Genomic DNA, 22,426 nt, shown 5'->3' with positions numbered 1-22,426 from the left:
TACTTCTCTCTCTCCTTTTCTCTAGCCTCAACAAACCTTTACTGGAAGCAATGAGAGCTCTCAAATTGAGACAACAAAGGAAGAAAATCTGAACACTACTGAGTGCAATCCTCTAAGTGTAAGAATAAGTTAAAGTGGTTTTCATGTATTCAACATGAAATAGACATTTTAACAGTTCTAGTTCATGCCACCATGAAGCTTTCTATTTCTATGTAATATCTACTGTCTAAATGTTGTACTTTTTTATTATTTTTAATTTTTTTTTTACATTTTATTTATTTTTGATATAGAGAGACAGAGCACAAGTGGGGGAGGGGCAGAGAGACACGGAGACACAAAATCCGAAGCAGGCTCCAGGCTCTGAGCTGTCAGCACAGAGCCCAATGCGAGGCTCGAACTCACAAACTGCAAGATCATGACCTGAGCCAAAGTCAGACGCTTAACTGACTGAGCCACCCAGGCACCCCTAAACATTGTACTTTAAAATGTGAAAAAGCAGATGTCCTTTGGATGTCAGTGAAGTGTAGGTATTCTGTTAGGAAATGTAATAGACTCTCAGGAGTACTATGTAAGTAAGGGGAAGTAAGGGGAACTAAGGGGGTGACCACAGGCTCCAGAACATGCCCATTCCCATGACCCATGACAAAAAGCTGTTAAAATCTTTAAAACAAACAAACAAAAAAACCCCAGGATGTGATTCAATAGTATTCTGCCTGTAAAACAAATGAACCCAGCATTACAAAGACATTACATTGAAGGAAGAGAGATTCCTTTTTTTTAAAGCTTATTTATTTACTCTATATATATCACAGAGTGATATATATATATATATATATATATACATATATATATAGAGAGAGAGAGAGAGACAGAGAGAGAGAGAAAGCATGAGCGGGGGAGAAGAGCAGATGGAAAGAGAAAGAGAGAGAGAGAGAGAGAGAGAGAGAGAGAGAGAGAGAGAGAATCTCAGGCTCCATGCTCAGCATGGAGCACGAGGTGGGGCTCAATCTCATTTACTCTGAGATCATGACATAAGCCGAAATCAAGGGTCAGATGCTTAACCAACTGAGCCACCCAAGGGCCCCAAGAAGATAGATTCTTAACCTTCAGATGATAATAGCAAATATGTAATTTTGTGCTATGGGTGTTTTTTTTACTCATAATAATGTAATGAAATTTTAATTCTGGGACTTTGGCACACTTACAGACCTATAACGCCTGGATTTGAGAAACAGCAAATGACAATTGTGTTGAGTAGATTCAAAGTTAGGCTTTAATCTAGGTGACAGAATGAAAAGTATTGCTGAAACTATTCATGATTGAAAAGAGATCCGGCTACTGAAAGGAAATAAAGCAGAAGAGACACATAAGTTAACCAAGTCTATCTCTTTTTCTTCTATTGGCCGCTAATGTAAATTTAGAAAGATGAGTTTCTCAACAATTTTGCCTTCAACTTTCATATTTAAACATGTACCAATTTAGAACATAATAAAACTAATGAGAAGTTAAAATGAAATTCTTCCAAAGGAAGAAGAAGGTAGGGAGGCTTTGGGCTGGAAGGAACCTTTTGATGAAGACAGGTCTCTAACAGTGTGAGCAAACGTGCAGAAACAAGAAACCATCGGAATAAAATTACTAGAGAATAGAGTGCAGACAGTGGTGGGATCTATGCCTAAAAGGATAATTTGGGACTTAAATGTGAGAGATCCTGGATTCCCATGCTCTAAGGAGTTTGGTTTGAATTAAGGTTGTAGTTCAGGTTTTTAGATATCTGTATCCAATTAAGTTATGAGACCATAGGATTCATTTCAAGGAGTGTGTTTTTATTTCTTGATGTATTTTCTTAAAACTACCAGAAAAATAATTTTGCCACATAGGCATATACCAAATCATTAGACTGTACACTTAAAACTGGGTTATATCTTGGGATGCCTAAGCAGCTCAGTCGGTTGAGTGTTTGACGTCAGCTTAGGTCATGATCTCGTGGTTCATGGGTTCGAGCCCCACGTCAGGCTCTGTGCTGACAACTCAGAGCCTGGAGCCTGCTCCTGCTTGTGCTCTGTCTCTCTCTGTCTGTAGAAAATAAATAAAAATAAATGTTAAAAATAAAAAAAAATACTGGGTTATATCTTAATGATATATATGAATTTTTTAAAAAAGAAGGAAAAGAATCTTGGAAGCAGCACACTTACGAGTAATGCTCAGGCTTGATCCTTCAAGGTACTGCTTTGAGCTCTTATATTAGGAGGAATTCAGTTGCCTTATTCCTGCCTCTGTACTGACATATGTGTGCCTTGAGCAAACCATTCTTGTAATGAGGTGGCCAAAGTATCTACAAGGACAAAGAACAGGGCTTCGTTAAGCCTACCAAACAAACAAGCAAAATGTTCCCACTGGAGACAAAGCTGAAAAGTTCTGCGTATTGTGCCAAGGCTCCCCAAAACAACATTCTGGTCTACTTTTCTTATCAAGAGTGAGACCTACCCAAAATTATAAATTGTTTTTTGTTGTTTTTTGTTTGTTTGTTTCACTTTCCTAGTTTTATTGTCCTTTTTTTTTTTTTGTCACTGGCAATTCCTTTCCCTTCAAAAGTCTCATAAGCAGCTACTACCTGTTTGCAGGTCCCAATCTGAGTCCCTTCAAAAATCTGCGTCCACCTGCACCAAGATGAATGGTCTGTCTCTAACCTGGCCTCAGTCTAGATTTTAGTCTTGGAGCTTCTACTTCCAAGAAGTTACACTTCGTAGTGCAGAGAGTGCTCAATATTCACAGGCTGTAGACTCACTTACCTTTAAAGGCTGTGTGAGTAATGTAGATGAGTGAAATACACCAGATGTAAGCAGTAGGAATTAGTGGCACTGCTGTGAACATCAATTTTCAAATTTTACACCTACAGTTCTTAGCTGCCCTCACAATAGTATCACCTCAAGAGTTCTTTAAAATACTGATGCCTGGAATTGACATCCGGAAAATTAATTCAACATCTTGGTATCTGGGGTATAGACATTAGTTATATTTATTTTTTCAATTACTCCAGTGACTCTAATGTGCAATCCAGTTTTAGTATCAATGTATTTCACATGTAAGTGATCATAAACATCATGTGGAGAGCTTTTAAAAATTAAGATTCTGACAAATTCTTCAGGAAATTTTAAATGAATAGGACTAAATGTAACCTGTATTTGTTTTGTTTCGTTTTGCTTTGTTTTGTTTTGTTTTGTTTTGTTTTGTTTACATGGATCTGGCAACCCTCTTCCCAATCCAGGTGATTCTGAGGCAGATGGCCTATGAGCTATAATGTGCAAAACCTTGGCTTAGATAACACATAATCCCTTTAGTATGTTGTTTAATAATGGATTTTCTGCTTCTCCTGCTCTGTTATATTTACCTTCTAAAAAGGGCAATGCTTAAGTAAGGCTCTCTAATTTAAATGATGAAAGACTGTGGTGTGACTTTTGAGAGTGGGTAGGAGAGATCCATCCGCAAACCCTTCATTTATCAGTAACCATGTACTGATGTGGGACTGTGGAACTGAGCAGGAAACTGATGTGTGATTTCATCTGTTGCTAAGGTCTCCATGAGAAATTTAGTGGACCGTCATCACCCAAGCAACAGTAACCAGAGTATGATTAATCTTACGCATGGAGAGCTCTATAGTTCCTTTCCAGGGATTCCCCAATGCTAAGAGACTTCTTCAACCTTACAGAAAGAAAGTACGGGGACCTTTGGATCTATGAAAAGTATTGTTACTCAGCTTGTCTAAAAACACCAAGAATATTCTTATTTGTGTTGAATATCATGAAATGTGTTTGCTTCCATTTTAATACTGCAATATGAAAATAACTTCAACTCGATTCTAACAAAGCTGGAGATTCAGCCTTAATGTGGGCTGCTTTAATTTAATGTCCAAATGAGGTATCCAAACATAATTTCATAGAGTAAAAGCAAAATAAATGTATCCATTTCTGGGAAAGGGGTTAAGTGTATTTTCTGTTGTAAGATAGTTATATTAGGCAGAATTATGGCCTCCTTATTGTCTTTATTTGGCAATTAAGTATGGTATAAAAGTGATGCATATGGGTCGCAAATTAACAAGGGGTAAATTTGTGATGGTTAATTTTATGTGTCAACATGCCCAGAGAGCTGGTAAAACATTATTTCTGGGGATGTCTGACAGGATGTTCCCAGAAGAGATTAGCATTGAATCAGTAGATGAAGTAAAGAGGATTGGGCAGGGATTCTCTAATCCCTTGAGGGCCCACACAGAACAAAATGAAAGAAGTGTGAATTATTTCTTTCTTGAGTTGGCAAATGCATCTTCTGCTGCTCACCCCCGACATCAAAGCTCTTGGATCTTGGCCCTTGCAACTCTGGGACTTAGACCAGCAGCATCCCCCTGACTTCCCCAGTGGAAGTTACATCCTCAGCTCCCCGCGTACTTGAGAGTTGGATTGATATACCACCAGTTTTCCTGATTCTCCAGCCTGCAGAGGGCATTATCATGGTGTATCTCAGCCTTCATAATCGCATGAGCCAAGCCCCATAATAAATCCCCTTATATATGGATGTGTATATCCTATTTCTTCCTCTGAAGAATACTAATACAGTTACTTTCTGATACTTATATCCTGCATATTTTGGATATATTTTGAAATAATTGGCATCTGCATCTTATGGGAGTTGTCTTTAATCAAAGATTAGTCAGTGTAACTTAAGATTTATAAAATAAAATAAAGTGGATGGTAGTTTTTAAGGTAAAATTTCATTTTAGTGGCCTTATTTGGCAAAATTAATGGTTGGCAGTTTTATCCCCATATCTTTTTTTTTTTATTTGTTTTCTACTCTATGAAATTCAAAAATCTAGAAACTACCAAATAAGGACATTTTAAAAATAATGAAAGTATGATAAAATAGGGACCTCAATGAAGCCAGTGACAGAAATAGTTGAGAAAAATAAGTCAACAGAATATCAAAATGAGAAATCCATACGACTTTGTGATTAATGAAGATGCAGAAATAAAGATAAATGTCTAATACGGACCCCAATTTTGATGCTAATTAATGAGGACAATTACATCGTTGTTCTCAGATAAAGTACAGGGGGGAAAGTTTAAGTTAATTTTTGTCCATTTACTTGTAAACAGATAAGGCTCATGTTCTCTTAAAAACTAAAATGAATAAGATGCCTGGGTAGTTCAGTCAGTTAAGTGTCCGACTTCGGCTCAGGTCATGATCTCGCAGTCCGTGAGTTCGAGCCCCTCAACGGGCTCTGTGCTGACAGCTCAGAACCTGGAGGCTGTTTCAGATTCTGTGTCTCCCTCTCTCACTGACCCTCCCCCATTCATGCTCTGTCTCTCTCTGTCTCAAAAATAAAGATTAAAAAATTTTTTTAAAAACTAAAATGATTAAACATGTACATTACAGCTAATTTATTTATTACAAATTATGATAGTTTTTAAGAAACAACTTTATTGAGGTATAATTTGCATACCATACAGTCACACATTTTTAAGTGTGTATTTCAATTATTCATGAAATTTATTGAGTTGTACAGCCATTAACACAGTCCAGTATTAGAACATTTCCATCTCTCTACTAAGATCCCCATGCCTTTTGTACAGTTAATCTGTTCTCAACCTCAGTCCAGACAGACACTAACCTAGTTCTTATCTGTATAGGTTTGTCTTTTTGTAAATCATATATAAGTTCATCATATAATATGTAGTATTTTGCATGCACTTCCTTCACATAGTGTAATGATTTTGGGGCTCATACATGTTTTAATACCTATCAGTAGTTTGTTTCTTTTTATTGCTGAATAAGATCCATTGTACAATTATACTGCATTTTCTTTATCCATTCACCAGTTGATACCTTTTGGATTTTTCTACTTTTTGGCCATTATGAATAGTGATGCTACGAATATTCGCATAAACAGCGTTGTGTGGACATATGTTTTAATTTCTTTTAAGTAGATACCTAGAAATGGAATGGAATATAGTTTTTTCTTGAATTTTTAAGAAACAAATGAATTTCCAAACTGTGTGCACTGTAAATGCAAAATGTTTGCATTTACAACCTAATCAGTAATGTATAGAGTTCCATTTACCCCACATCTTTGTCACTATATGTTATTGTCTGAATTTTTGCTTAGAAGGCAAATTCTAGTGAGTGTGAAGTCAAATTTCATTATAGATTTAATTGTTAATTCCCTAATGGTTAATAATATTGAGCACATTTTCATATACTTATTAGCAACTCATATATTTTCTTTGGTGAAATATCTACTCAAAATTTTTCCCCATATTTTGGTTGTGCTGTTTCTCTTCTTAATGTTGAGTGGTAAGATTCCTTATGTATTCTGGATATAAATCCTTTGCCAGATATATGACTTAAAAATATTTCTCTCAGTATGTTTTGTATCTCTTCATTTTCTTTTATTTATTTATTTTAACAGAGAGAGAGAGACTGAAAGAGAGAGAGAGAGAATGAATGCATGCAAGCAGGGGAGGAGCAGAGAGAGAGAGAGAGGGAGAGAGAGAATCCTAAGCAGGTTCCATGTTATCAGAATAAAGTCTGAAGCACGACTTGGTCTCAGAGGCTTGACCTGAGCCAAAATCAAGATTGAGACGCTTAAGCAACTGAGCTACCCAGGCACCTCTTAACTTTTCATTTTCTTAATGGTATCTTTTAGAAAGTAATTAATAGACTTTTTTTTAGTATGGTTTTAGATTTACAGAATAATTGAGCAATAGTACATAGAGTTCCATATAGCAACCAGCTGTATTTCTGTAATTGACTTGCTGCTTAATTCCATTACAGTCTGATGGCATAGTTTGCATTTGTTCAGGTGTGTTTTATGGCCCACAATAGAGTCTACATTGGTAACTATTCCATGTGACCTTGAGAAGAATGTGTATTTCTCCTGTTTGATGAAAAATTCTATAATTGTCAGTTAGGTCCAGTTGATTTATGATGTTGTTCAGATCAACTATATTCTTACAGGTTATCTGCCTGCATGATCTATCAATTAGTGATAGAGAGGGTTGAGGTCTCCATCTATAATAATGGATAGGCCTATTTCTATCAAAATTATTTATTTTTTACTATTGACTTCTGTGAGTTCCTTATATATATTGGATATTAACCACTTATTAGGTAACTGGTTTGAAAATGTTTCTTCCCACTCCATAGGCTGCCTCTTCATTTGTTTGTTATTTTGCTGTGCAGAAGCTTTTAAGTTTGATGTCCCACCTGTTAATTTTTGCTTTTGTTCTTTGTGCTTTTGATGTCATATCCATGAAATTGTTGCCGACACAAATGTCAGAGTTTTTCCCTGTTTTCTTCTAGGAATTTTCTAGTCAGGGCTTACATTTAAATCTTTAATCTATTTCAAGTTAATTTTTGTGAGTGGTGTGAAATAAGGGCCCAGTTTTATTATCATAATATAGTTTGAAATCAGCAAGTGTGATATCGTCACCCTCGTTCTTGTTTCTCAAGATAGCTTTGGCTATTTGGGATTTTTTGCGGGTTCATTTGAATTTTAGGATGGTTTTTCCTTTTTCTGCAAAAACAGACATTGGAATCATAATGGAAATTACAGTGAATCTATAGATAGCTGTACATAGCATGGAAATATTAGCAATATTTATTCTTCTAATCCAAGAAAACAGAGAATCTGTCCATTGATTGGTGCCTTCTTCAATTTCTTTTATTAGTGTCTTATCATTTTAGTGTATAGCTCAGTCACATCCTTGGTTAAATTTCTTCCTAATCATTTTTCATTTTAGATGCTGTTATACAAGAGATTGTTTTCATTATTTTCTTTTTTTCCCATTTTTTTTCAAGTTTTTATTTAAATTCCAGTTAGTTAACACACAGTGTAATATTAATTTCTGGTATAGAATTTAGTGATTCATCACTTACATACACACCCAGTGCTCATCACAACAGATACCCTCCTTACTACCTGTCACCCATTTAACCCATCCCCCTACCCACCTCCTCTCCAGTAACCCTCAGTTTGTTCTCTGTATTAAGAGTCTGCTTTCTGGTTTCCCTCTTTTTTCTCCTCCATAGTCATCTGCTTTGTTTCTTAAATTCCACATATAAATTAAATCATATTGTATTTGTCTTTCTCTGACTTACTTATTTCACTTAGCATAATACTCTCCAATTCCATCCACGTTGTTGCAAATAGCAAGAGTACATTCTTTTTCATCACTCAGTAGTTTTCCTTTGCATTGTATGTATATATACATACCACGTCTTCTTTATCTCGTCATCTGTCAATGGACGTTTGGGCTCCTTCCATAATTTTCCTATTGTTGATAATGCTGCTGTGAACATCGGAGTGCATGTGTCCCTTCAAATCATTATTTTTGTATCCTTTGGGTAAATACCTAATAGTACAGTTGGTGGATCATAGGGCAGTTCTATTTTTAATTTTTTGAGGAACCTTCATATTGTTTTCCAGAGTGGCTGCACTAGTTTGCATTCCCACCAACAATGTAAGAGGATTTCCCTTTCTCTGCATCCTTGCCAACATCTGTTGTTTCCTGTGTTAATTTTAGCCATTTTGACAGCTGTGAGGTAATAGCTAACTGTAGTTTAGATTTGTATTTCCCTGATGATGTGTGATGTTGAGCCTTTTTTCATGTGTGTTAGCCATCTGGATGCCTTCTTGGAAAAATGTCTATTCATGTCTTCTGCCCATTTCTTAACTGGATTATTTGTTTTTTAGATGTTGACTTTGATAAGTTCTTTTTTATTTTTTTTTTTAGTGTATTTATTTTGAGACGGGGGAGAGGGGTAGAGAGAGATGGAGAGAGAGAGAGAGAGAGAGAGAGAGAGAGAGAGAGAGAGTTCTAAGCTGAGAGCAGGAGCTCTAAGCTCCTAAGCAGTCTCCACACTGTCAGTACAGAGCCCCATGCAGGCCTTGAACTCAGGAACCATGACATCATCACCTGAGCCGAAGTCAGACACTTAACCAACTGAGCCACCCAGGTGCCCTGAGTTTGATAAGCTCCTAATAGATTTTGGATACTAATCCTTTATCAGATATGTCATCTGCAAATGTCTTCTCCCATTTTAAAGGTTGTCTTTTACCTTTGTTGATTGGTTCCTATGTTGTGTAGAAGCTTTTTATCTTGATGAAGTCCCAATAATTCATTTTTGTTTTGTTTCCCTTGCCTCTAGAGACATGTCTACTAGGAAGTTGCTACAGGGGTGCCTGGGTGCCTCAGCTGGTTAAGCTTTTGACTCTTGGTTTCGGCCTGGGTCATAAGCTCATGATCTCACACTTCATGAGTTCGAGCCCCACATCAGGCTTCACACTGACAGGAGCCTGCTTGGGATTCTCTCTCTCTCTCTCTCTCTCTCTGCCCCTCCCAGCTCACTCTCTCTGTCTCTCTCCCAGAAATAAATAAATCAGCTTAAAAATTTTTTTTTAAAAAAGAAGAAATTTCCTCAGCTGATGTCAAAAAGATTATTGCCTGTGTTTTAGGATTTTGATGGTGTCCTGTCTCACATTTAGGCATTTCATTCATTTTGAATTTATTTTTGCATATAGTGTAAGAAAGTGGCCCACTTTCATTCTTTTTCATGTTGCTGTCCAGTTTTCCCAACACCATTTGTTGAAGAGACTTTTTTTTTTTATTGGATATGCTTTCTTGCTTTGTCGATGATTAGTTGACCATATAGTTGTGGGTCCATTTCTGGATTTTCTGTTCTGTTCAGCTGATCTGTGTGTCTCTTTTTGTGCCAGTACCATACTGTCTTAATCAGTACACCTTTGTAATATAACTTGAAGTCCAGAAGTGTGATAGGTTCCCTACTGCTCAAGGTAGGGCTCAGTCCCACTATCCTGGGATCATGACCTGAAGCTGAAATCAAGAGTCAGATGCTCAAATGACTGAGCCACCCAAACACCTGTTGAATAGTGTATTTTAAAACACAGAAGTTTTTAATTTCAGTAAAGTCCAGCTTATCTCTTTCTTTTCTTCATCATGATTATGATTTATCTAAAAAATATTTACCAAAGCCAAGAATATAAAGATTTTTCTACAATTTCTTATTAAAAATTTTTTAGTTTTATCTTTCATTTAAATCCATGATCCATTTTGAGTTAATTTTTCTGCATGATGTGAAATAAGAATCTATTTTCATTATTTGCATGTTGATACCTAGTTAAGCCAGTCTTCACAACAATTTATTGTAATGAATATACTTTCCCTATTAAATTGCTTTGGCACGTTTGTCAAAAATAATTACCTACAAATCTGAATTTAGTTCTTAACTTTCAGTTGTTTCATTAATCTATATGTATGTCCTTAAGCCTGTACCATACTGATTTGATTACTGTAGCTTTATGGTAAGTTTGGAATTGCGAAGTTCAAGTCCCCTTACTTTATTGTTTATTTTCAAGATTGCTTTGACTATTTTCAATACCTTCCATTTCCTTGTTAATATTAGGTTCAGCTTTTCAGTTATAATAAAAAAGCCTGTTGGGACAATTGTAATTTTACAATATTGATTCTTTCAGCCTATCGACATTAGTTATCTCTCCATCTACTTACATCTTTTAAAATTTCTTTCAGGAATATCTTGCAGATTTTCAGTGTACAAATCTTGCACTTCTTTTGTTTTCTTTATTCCTAATTTTTAAATTCCTTTTGATGTTATTATGAATGGGGTTTTCTTAATTTCATCCAGATTCTTAATTGCTAGCATTTAGAAATGGAATTAATTTTTGTATATTTATCTTGTAACAAATTAAAGAGTTTCAAGTGACTGTGAGCTGACTCAAACTGTGATGACATTTGCAAAACAGCCACATGAAGTTATAATGTTGATTTCAAGTAATTATGATGCCATACCCAGAATAAGGGAGATAAATCTCTTACCTGATTTTGCTTATCAGTGTAGACTGATACAACATGTTCTATTCTAGAAAGACACTGCTAAGTTCAACAGTGACAAATGGAGTGTGTCTACTATAAAGCTTAAGGGACAAACCTCCAGAGGAAATTCAGTATGTAATGTTGATTGGTTTCATTTCTGTTTCAAACAGTTACCTGATGTGTAACCATGACTATTTAACTCCTTGAGGCTCATTTTCCTCCTTTGACAAAGAGAGATAAATGTTGCCTGTCTTCTATAACTTGTTAAAGGTTCCAGTGAGACAGCCAAACTTAACACCTGGTTTATCAAGGACACATAGCAGGTTCTCAGTAATTATCACTTTCCATTCCTTTATTCAAAGCTATATCATTCACTTAAAACCTCAATTAATATTTTTGAGTTGTATGTTTTAATTAATTTCTTTAGATAGAAAAGAGATGATGAAAGCAACCGCAAAAACTATAATGTGACATAAGGAGTGGTCTTATTTACTCCAGAGCAGAATTAGATGTTGCTGGTAAAAACAGCTATAAGAAGGAGAATATTTCAGTCAAATGTAAAAGTTAACTCTTAATAAAAAGTACACAAATACAGAATTAGCTACAGGAAGACATAGTATATTATATGATTGAGTAAAGAAAAACAACTATTCTGGGATGTATTTGGGAATTGAAGCACGAATGTGGAGGAAAAGCATGTGAGTATCTCTTTAAATTCTAGGATTCTATGATCATCAGCAATCTCACTGAGAGCTGATGGGAGTGCATGCAATCTCTTAGTAAATAAATAGTAAAAGAGATGCATTTTGACTGCTGTTGGTACACCTGAGACTAAGCAATAGAGTAGAGAAAGACTTAAAATTACATAAAACCTAGATTTGAACACCAACTTTGCTGTTTCCTCACATGTCACTTTGGCAAGTGGTTTTATAATTCAGATCCCTTATTTATATAATGTGGATCAGTGATTTTCAGACTTTTTCATGTCTGAATCACCAGGTCAACTGGTAAAACTGCTTGTAAAGCCCTACTCCCATAGACTATTAATCAGTAGATATGGGGCACAGCCCAGGAATGTGTAATGTTTTAATAAACCTACCTAGATTTTCTTCTTTCAATATTTCCTGATAAACATTTTGAGAAACTTGGATGTTGATTTTTTGCAGGTTTGTCATGATAATTATATATGATATCAAATTAAATGCACAGTATTCAGTAATTTCACAATGTCCTTATTCATTCTAAAAAAAAGCTCTTCTGCAATTTTAATATTCAAGGTCTCCATATTTCCATGGTCAAGGTCCCAAACTAGGAATTACAGACGATGCATTTTCTTTTTTTTTAATTTTTAAATTTATTTAAATTTAATTTTTTTCTTTAGAGATAGAGAGAGCATGAGCAGGGGAGAGGGGCAGAGGGAGAGAAAGAGAATCTTAAGCAGGTTCCAAGCCCAGTGCAGAGCCCAACACGGGGATTGATCCCATGACCCTGGAATCATGACCTGAGCCAAAATCAAGAGTTGGATGCTCAACCAGGGCACCCCAAGACCATGCATCTTCTCATATATCTCTGTGGTTTCTTTCCATTTCCTGCCCTATGCAAACCAGAAAAGGTCACCTAGGAAAATGACCTCTGGATTCCTTGGCCTTTTTTTTTTTAAGTAGCCTTAGAAAACTTGAACTAGACCACTAATCCCTTAGCAGAATATTGGTCTATCAGTTTGGTGAGGTTTAAATTATTTTGTTTAAATGATAATATTGGAGACACTTGGAGAAAGCAAAGGATGTACCTGTTCCATCCCATTCACCTGAAGTTTGCAAGTGCATCTCATATTGTTAAAGCATATCAAGAATGAAAGACATTGAACACTCACTTTTAATTTTCACTTAGGAATTAAGACTTAGTGCTAATGTAAATGTGTTTCACAATATTTCTGACTCCTATACATAGCAAACATTTAATTTTTCTTAATATGCTGAGGAAATGAAAAGCACAATGGCTTCTCTTTAGCACTGAAAGCACCAGCTCTATTTCTATTACACCTGCCTGCAAGTCCCTAAACAAAGGGAGTTTATTTAACAGCAAAGTATTGTCTAGGGAAATGAGAGGAGGAAAATATGCAGAAAATCAATCCTAGAGCTGTGAATGGAAAGATGATGCCAACTTTTTCATGCTAACACAATTCTGACAGATTTAAGAAATCCTAGTTTACCATTATAACCAATATCCATTGTGCAGTATTTGATGGTCCTGATGAGTTGTTGGCAGATGCTTGGCTAACAACACTTTCTAAGCAAGTCATGCCCTGCTGTAACTGGGCTTGGAGACTACACACCATTGTCATTCTGGGCATCTGAAGAAGTTGGCTTTATATAAGGCCTTCTTTATATTGCTACTGCGGTTCCTTCAAGAAAGAATAGACACACCTCGAGATAATGCAGAATGGCAAATAATTTTATCTTCAGAAAATTTTTCTGCTTTGCACATTAAATATAAGTCTGCATGTTTTCCCTACTTTAACATCAATTTAAAGTATGCAAAATGTGGACTTAAGCATGAGTTCTTATCAGAAATTGTATAGAAACCATAATAACAATGGTTAATTTATTAATCTGATAAATAAAAATACCCAATAAACATGCTAATTTATTATAAGGATATTGACCAGACAGTGATGTACACATAAAGCTTAATCTGGTCAATACTTTCTTGACTCCTCTCATCTTCCCTGAAGGCACAGAATGGCTTTCTCTTCTTGGTTGCCATAATGCTTGGTTTATACACCCATTTTATCCTGTGTCATAGTCCATCTGCATCCTGATTATTTGTACAAAGTTCTCATTTTGCATTACATAATAAGCAATTTGAGGACAGTAACTATAAAAATATTGGTATTTCCTTCAGGACTAAGCAAAATACTCATCCTAGCAGATGCATATTATTATTTCTCCAAAACTTCTAAAGTTACGAAATTAGGGCTTTGGTTTCAAACAGTTTAATTTTTTCATATGGAGTACTAAATACAGTGCTAAAATATCATCCTGTAATAAATATAACAAATTATTTCATACAGAAAGGTGGCATCACAGAAAAATTTAGCCAAAATGCATTCATATTTTTAAGTAACTTGGTATTTAATTCCATTTTTTTTCTCCTTTATAGTATTTCAAAAAGCATTCTTTTTAGCCTCCAGCCTGTCCCAGAAGAATCAACTGGACTTCTGTACCTGCCAGAGATATTTTTTGTTAGTAGAATTTCAGGTTGCCCAGTGATACATTTGCATTAATTATTTTGAGTTCTTTTAATGTTTTAGAGAAAGATCACAAGAGATATAGCTAATCTCTCTTATGAAGTAGAACCAAGTGTTTAATACCAATAACAAAGTTGTAGTGATCAGCAGGATCAGAGATGCAAGCTCAAAGATTTTAAATTAATTTATGATAAATCATTTCATCTGCTATAATTCTTAAATATTATTCCTTATTTCTGAGAGAAAGAATAGAGTATAATTTAAAATAAGCAAAATGCAAAAGAAGCCATTTTCCTTCCATAGGCTTTCCAATGATTGTTAATTCAGTCATAGACCTCCTTGTGATTTTTATTAAACTAACATTTGTTAAGAAGAGCCCTGGGGTTTCAGATGGTGGTGAGCCAAGGTTCGAGAAAGATCACAAGGCAAGGGAAAGTGAAATAGAGAACTTCATTAGTCACAGGTTTTGGAGGAGGTACAATACATTGGTCACTGGGGCAATGGGGAGGTCAAGGCAGGATACCAGCAGAGAGGGAGTAGCAGAAACTGAGGTACATGGTTTTTGTTTTTGTTTTTGTTTTTTAGGATTGGTAGGTAGAGTGCTTTGGGGGTCCTGAGTTAGACCTGATTGGTCAACACAAACCAAAAAGAGCAGGACTCTTGGTAAATTCTGAGGAAGGAGGAGGAGAAGCACAAAATGGAAAGGAGCTAGGAGAGACATATGCTTATCTCCAGGGCACTGGGGAGGTTATATCAGGAATTTACACTTCTTGTGACTTTGCTGGCTGTTACCTAGGATAGCACTCCTGGTCAGGGCTAGTGTCAGTTCCAAGTCCCAGCAGACCCCTCTCCACACAAAATGGACTCTAAGGCAGCAATATTATGGATATTTAGCTAAACTCTTAACAGCACCCTTTTAAAAAGGTCATCCTAAATATGACTTTATTTTCATAATTTCTAAATGGGATATTTGCATTGAAGCCAAAAATGTGCCTGTATCATAATGAAAACATTTTGAGGCAACTAAATCCCTAAGTTAAATTAATTAGATTGTGATGATTCCGTATTGAGGAGGAGAAACGCGCGCACACACACACACACACACACACATACACACACACGAAGGATGAAAGCATCCTCCAAGGTTAAGCCTGTTTAGGAAGACTGAGTGGCTGGTTAATAAGATTTTTTTCTTGCCTTGTTAAATCATAAATAGAAAAGGATGAGACAGGAAGAACCACAGACTAGTGGGGAGAGGTTCAGAACGGCAACAAATCCTTTGGCAATATCAAGATTGTCTAATGACCTGGGTAAGTGTGTTGATACCAACGTGGTAAAATAAAGTGACTGAATATCCATGTTCCTATTCTCATAGGATCCAAATATTTATTGGCAAAGGAGATACATTTTGATCGAAGGAAGAGGAAGCTGAGGGTGAGAAAGAAAGCATAGAAACAAAACTAATTGAGCACCTAATATGTGCAAGATACTCCATTAGGAACCATTATATATTTTTAATTTAATCTAACTCTTCCCAGGGCACCTGGGTGGCTCAGTTGGTTAAGCGTCTGACTCTTGGTTTTGGCTCAGTTCATGATCTCACGAGCCATGGGTTCGAGCCCCCCATTAGGCTCTGCGCTGGCAGTGTGCAGAGCGGAGCTTGCTTGGAATTTTCTCTCTCCGTATCTCTCTGCCCCTCCCCTGCTATTAATCTCTCTCTCTCTCTCTCTCTCTCTCTCAAAATAAGTAAATACATTTTTAAAATATGTAATCTAACCCTTCCAACAACCCTCTCAGGTAGGTATTACTTTGCTAACCTTACAGATAAGGTATCGACCTCAAGAAGATGAAGTAACTTTTCCGAATCCATACAACTTATAAAGGCTAAAGGAATTCAAACCTAGGATGGGCTAACTTGTCATTCCATTCACCTAAGCTGAGTTCCCTGCCTTATCTTATTTTGCAATGATGCCAATTTTGAGTGTTTGCATTATTATCCACAATTTACAAATGAAGAAAAATTAAGGTTAAATTGGTATTTTTCAAATGTCATTCCACTGGCAAGTGTTAGCCTGTGATGAAGTTTTCAACACTACGAAGATGTAGAAAATTGACATTGAGTAGAGTCAAGTAACAAAATATTAGTGTGTTTTCCATGAATCAGTCAATCTCTCTCCATCTCTCTACCTCTCCATCTTTCTCTTTCTGTCTGCCTCTCAAGAATAATTTCTTTTGATTCTGGTTCCTTTATATATTTAGTATTAAAATAGCCTTGCTTCTCTGAAACATTGTTGAAATACAGGTGTGTGTTTGTTTGTTGCTTTATTTGTTCTAATGTCAAACTTTGAAGCTGACAATGCCAATGTTTATTATTGGCGTTTGACTTTATTCTTTTGTAAAATACCAAAGTCCAGGGAACTCAATGTTCATTAACTTGCCCCCATTATTGTAGATGTGGGATATGGAGTTGGGACTCAAAATTCATTTACACCTGGCTCCAAAGTCTGGTATCTCCACATTAAAATGAAAGTCCTAATCATTATTAGGATATCCCAGAATTACAGTCTTTCCACCATGTTGTGATTGTGTGTTGTGTGATTATTTCCCGCGCATGGTGATAAATAATTAGCTGGGATTGTCTCAGCTGCATAGTTTTGTTATCACTTAGCCTGCTTGTTGGCCATGATACAACATGTTGTCAGATAGCTAGCTGTCCATTGCTCAAAAGCACAGAAACAACCTGGTTACTCTGGTGGTGTCAGTGTATATGTGTATGTGAGAGATAAGTGTAATCACTTTAATAAAGATGTATTCATGGCTTATACCATTTCATAATTTACAGACCCAGCTGTGCTCTTCCCTAGGTCTCCTGGATAATAGGTGAGCTGCATATTGAAGCAGCTGAATTTGTGCATCATTTGCTCATCAGTCTTCATATTTTATCACTTGAGTTTCTGGATATAGGTATCTTGCTAATCAGATTAAATTTTACCTAACTAAGATGGAATGTTTTGAAGGCCTGTGCTAGCCTTTGATTGCTCAATTTTATGCAGTTCTCAAGATTAGTATTTAAACCTTTTTGGTCTCTTAAGGCAGCGAACAGTTACTTTGTATAATTAATCAATTATTCACCAAAGCTAGTTATATCTCTATCCATTCTTCCACAAGTAAAATTACATTTCTTAATCACATGCATGAGGGAAAATGATGTCTGAGCTTTTCCCTTTAGTTCAAGAGAATTTGAGATTCAAATTGATAGGGAAGGAAAAGCTTAAGGTTCTAGGCACTTTTCCATCTTAAAATCATTTTTTTTAATGAACATATATATTCTCCCATAGGCAAACTGTATATAGATAAATGGTTCTTCTATAGATGGTCATAACTCATTGCAAAGTGACAGATCAGCCATGTCCCCCAAGAAAGAAGAAAAAGAAGAAAGAAAAAAAATGAGAGGGAGAGGAACAGGGAGAGGGGAAAAAAGAGGGAGAAAAAGACAGGGAGGGAGGGAAAGAAGAAGGGAGGGAGGTCAGGAGTCAGGGAGGAAGAAAAGATAAAGAGAGGAATAGTTTCAGAGATAGAAAGGCAAACAGACGGACAGATAGACGTGTGTTATATGTTATTTTGAGATCAACAAAAATGCTAAAGCACAACAAAATTGTCTGTTTTGGCCTCTCAAACTTTACTGTTGTGCTTTGACATTTGTCAACATAAAAAGTTTGGTGCATTTATTTCTGTTTTACATGCACTATCTTTGTGATTTTAACTGTATAATTTTGAATTATATATTTTAAGCTTAAGTAACTTTCATATTAATAAATAGCCCACAAATGTCTTAACAACTATAAAATATTTCACCTAATTATTTTATCATTATTTAACCAACTTCTTTATATTCAATGATTATTTTGCTTTCTTTTTCGCTACTATACAAATCCCAAAGTAATACTTCTGAGTGAAAGGTTTTCTTTTTAAATGTGGATTATTTTCTTCAGAGAAAGACTATCCCAAATGAAATATACTGGATAATGAACATATTTGAAACTACTTATCTATCTTATTAAATTATTTTCCAAAATATCTGCACCAGCATTGTAAAAGAGAGGAGAGAGAGAGGGCAAGAAAGAGAGAGAGAAATCCCTTTCATCATGCTGGAGCCAACATTAAATGTATAATTTTTGTTTGTTTCCTTGTTTAAAAGAAAAAAAATCTTATTATTATAGTGATGATAATAATTTTGGGGGGTAATTAGGTTGTATCATTTTTCTTCAATGTCATTGTATTAATGCAAATGCATCTGAAAAAGCTAATGTAGAACTACTTCTCCTTCCAAACTGCATGCACCACATATATCGTTATATGAACAATTATTTGTTGAAAACATAGTATCAGGGAGTCTGCTGTGATATAACAGGTATGATTTACTGCATATCTCATATATTTCAAGTGCTTTGTTCCAGGTGGTTTACAAATTCATTTCTATCTTCATTATCATCATTGCTACTACGATATATTGAGATCTTATTAGTAAGAGGCACTGAGCTAAGTGCTTTAACTCATTCTCTTATGTAGTCTTTACACACATTTATAAAATAATAATGTTCTACATTTTATAAATATGGAAATTTGGATTAAGAAAATAATGCATAACTTATTGAAGACCACAAAGCTAGTAAGCAGTTGATCTAAGGATTTGAACATTGGTTAAGCCAGACTTCTTAGACCATGGGCTTAACCGCTACCTTATTCTGTTTAGTCATAAAATCTCTTGCATGAAATAGAACTTTTCATTTCTTTCCAAGATTTACAGTTGCACTCCTCGGTGTACCAGAAATAATTAAAAGAATTAAAAGTCAATAATTATTCTAGGTAGTGTTGGGCAAGGAGGCAAAAAAAAAAAAAAAATCAGCATGACAAAAAGCTCTGTCTATGTATGTGTATTTAACAATAGTAATAAGAAGAAAATCTGTGAGTCTGAGTAGGTGACAGCACAGACTCATTCTTTTAATGCCCATTTACCTTCAGAGGCTTTGCTGTGGTTCATCAAGGTGAGTCTGAAGGCCATGCTTCTATATCACATCTTATTTGTTTAAGAAAACTGTCTCCAGCCCCTGCATCTCATCCATGTTCTTGGTCTACTATACTTTATAGGCAATGGGAAATCACAAATCTGTGCACGGGATGATATTTTTCTAAGTTGTTTGGATTTGATTCATTTTTGTGCACCGAGTTAGCATGATAGGATATATGTTAGGAAGACATTTCTGGAGACTGACCAACAGATGGATGGCAGAAAGCAAGGTTGGAGAGAGTTGGATCATTCAGTTTAATAATCTAGGAATGGAATAAAGAGATAAACCCCATGATCTCTTAAAGAAAGAGGAGGATTAGTGTCTAACATACTGAATTACTTTAATAAACAGTGGTTTACAGACTTAGCCATGGAAAGACTGGTTAGCAGCTCTCATCTGCAAGTTTCAATTTTGCAAGCTAAGGTAAAGCAATGACCCGTACTGAATCCATATGGAGAAATTAAAGTCCATTAGTTATTGTTGTTCTTGTTGCTTTTCTTAGATTCTGGTCAATGAATATGAAAGGAAAAGTCTCAAGATTTACTATCTCATGAGTTGGGTTGTGATGACAAGCTCAGCATACTTTGATGATATGTAGTGTCTAAGTTTCAGGCACGAATGAACATGAACCACTTGAAAAGGGAATGTTTGTTGTTGTTGTTGTTCTTTCAGCTGCATAATTTAATTTAGTAATGGACTTATGAAATAAGTTCTGAAACTCCAGCTCCACATATTGGATTTTTTAAACCTAATTTCTGAAAAATTTAGCCAAGTTTCAACTTCCTGTCAACCTGCTGAGAGATGGGAAAGGCAGCTGCCCTCACAAATCCTGGTGGTCTCCAGAATAGTGCAAGTGAGAGAGAAGTGCTCATAAAAAATGGCATGGATTCCAAAACTTTCACTGAAGGAGGAGGGTTCTACTACGGATGATGTTTTTAAGTATGTATTATGTGGATAGATCACTTCAGAGTCTTACTAATGAATCTCTTTAAATATCAGCACAGAGAAAGTATTAACTTGTAAACTTCTTTTAAAAAGTAGGCATATTCTTACAGGATATTTACAGTATAACTGCCTCTTCATAATTGCAAAATTGAGTATAAACATCACTATTTGGCCTGCAAGCTCTTCCATGAACCGTCCCTATTCTAGTCATCTCTTGGTAGTTACTATCTCAGCTGACCTTGACGCTGTGACCTTTGATGCTTTCTCCCACCCGACACCTACTTTAACTTCCCCTTCATCCCGCTGACTCTGCCATAAACAACTTTATCCATTCCTCAAGGATGATTTCCTTGTTCACTTCCTTCATGAAAAAATCCCTAGTCATCCTAACTAACCAAGAGTCATCTTTTCTTTTCTTTTCTGGATAATACATCTCATTGATTCATCAGGCCCCCATGTGTATCTACTACCTACTAAGTTATCTTTGTTGAATGTTTCAAAACTATGGGGAACTATTTTGTTGTCAAAAATTGTGTCATTAGCCACAACTGTAAAATGTAATATGACCATTCAAATATAAGATGTTGTAAAGTTAAATAATAAAGTGAAAAAAAGGTGGTATAGAATCTTGGAAAGATCCCAAATTTACGGGAAAGTGGACATGGGTTTTACTTGCAACAATACTTTTATGGCCTTGAGAACCTTTATCTAACTGTTGATATCCTCATGTGTAAATATGAGGGGTTGGGATGAAGGGGACAAAAGAGATTAGATGTTAAAACATTAAGGGAACAGGGCTATCAAACAGAGAATTTTAAGACAGTCAAAGCGCCAGCAGTATTAATAGCCACAAAGAGATCAGGAGGAAGAATTGGGAAAGAGATTGTTATTACATTTTAAAAAGGCATCTATATATTGTGTTCACGTAATTATTTTAAAATTATCACCCCCAAAGAGAGTTTTTATTTATAATTTAACTACTGCCTACCTTCAAAAAGTATGGAACCAATACATTACCTACAATTAAATGATCAAAACAAAGGTGAAGAGCCACACTAATAAGATACTTTAGGCTTCCATGATATGACATACAGGTCCCCTGTCATAATATCTGTATTAGTTTTCAATTATAAATGATCAGTTATCATAGAGTAAATGGCCTCAAGAAACACAAGTTAATTATCCCTCATTTTCCATGGATCAGAGAAGTCTGGCAAGTTTTAAGTAGATCCTGCTTATGGTCTCACAAGAGTAAAATTAAGGGGTCGGCCAGTAGCATCCTCAAGCCTGTTTTACTGGATAAATCTTCAAATATATCAACATAATTTTGCAGAACCTTGAAACTTCTAGGTTCTCATCTTTTTTCCTCCCAACAAAAGAACATGGCGTTAATTTTATTATTTTTTATCTATAGTGTCAAAAAAAAAGTATTGGTACTAAATGTTTTTGCATCCCTCCAAATCCAAACGTGTATCTCCATTTCCTTTTCTGTCCCCCTTTCCTCTTCTTCTTCATCATGGGACTTACATGACCTGATTTGGCCCCATACTTCATATTTGTAATGTCAGTGGCAACTCGTCATAATTGTTGGTTTATAATCATTAATGATGCTAATACTAATATGAAAAATAGTAGAAGAGGGGAGAATGTTTATTTGTCAATATTTATACTGAGTATTTCTGTGCTTTCTCATTTTATCCTCAAAATAATTCTGTGAAGAAGTGACTCCGTTGAACTGAGACCCAAAGATAAGTAATTTATCAAATCACTTTATCAGGATCACCAATGAATAAACATCAGGGGTAAAATTCAAACCAAATTCTACTTTACTCCAAAGCAGTATAACCATTAGGAAAAATTGCCTTTATAATACAATATTGTAAATGTTTCCTTTTTTTTTTTCTTTCTTTTTTTTTTTCTTTTTTTTATTTTGTTGTCTTCCTAACTACAATTGTTTGGAACTTTTGGCAATCTGGGTGATGTTGGCAACAAATGTAAGAGAGCTCCATGAAGAAAGTTCCCCTTTATGTTTTCACCAAGTGAATGCCTGCTTTATCATAGGTTATACAGTTGATAAGATGCTTATTAAGGCATGATATAACCTGCAAGTTATAATTATGCTGTCTCTCTGAGAAACACTAAGAATTTTATGAACTTCATCTCATGAAACTTCTACAATGCCTGTGAGGCACAGACCAAAATAATTTTAAAGGTAGTGTTCATTGTAAGATCAAAGTATCAAAAAAGGTTCAAGCTATCTT

The 22,426-nt window shown here is 35.5% G+C and overlaps 1 protein-coding gene across 3 annotated transcripts in view; it reads left to right on the top strand.

The window, feature by feature from the left end:
* The window catches only part of LUZP2 (leucine zipper protein 2), a 488,810-nt gene that overhangs the window by 458,440 nt on the left and 7,944 nt on the right, over positions 1-22,426 (top strand). For all 3 annotated transcript variants that reach the window (XM_060606229.3, XM_060606227.2, XM_060606228.2), the window contains exon 10: positions 26-118. In XM_060606229.3, coding sequence (XP_060462212.1) covers positions 26-118 — 93 coding nt within the window. The remainder of the gene's footprint in view (positions 1-25; positions 119-22,426) is intronic.

Source organism: Panthera onca, chromosome D1 (genome assembly GCF_046562875.1).
Source record: "Panthera onca isolate mPanOnc1 chromosome D1, mPanOnc1 haplotype 2, whole genome shotgun sequence".
NCBI lineage: Eukaryota > Metazoa > Chordata > Mammalia > Carnivora > Felidae > Panthera > Panthera onca.
Note: the sequence above shows the minus strand (reverse complement) of the source record. Positions and strands in the feature narration are given on the sequence as shown.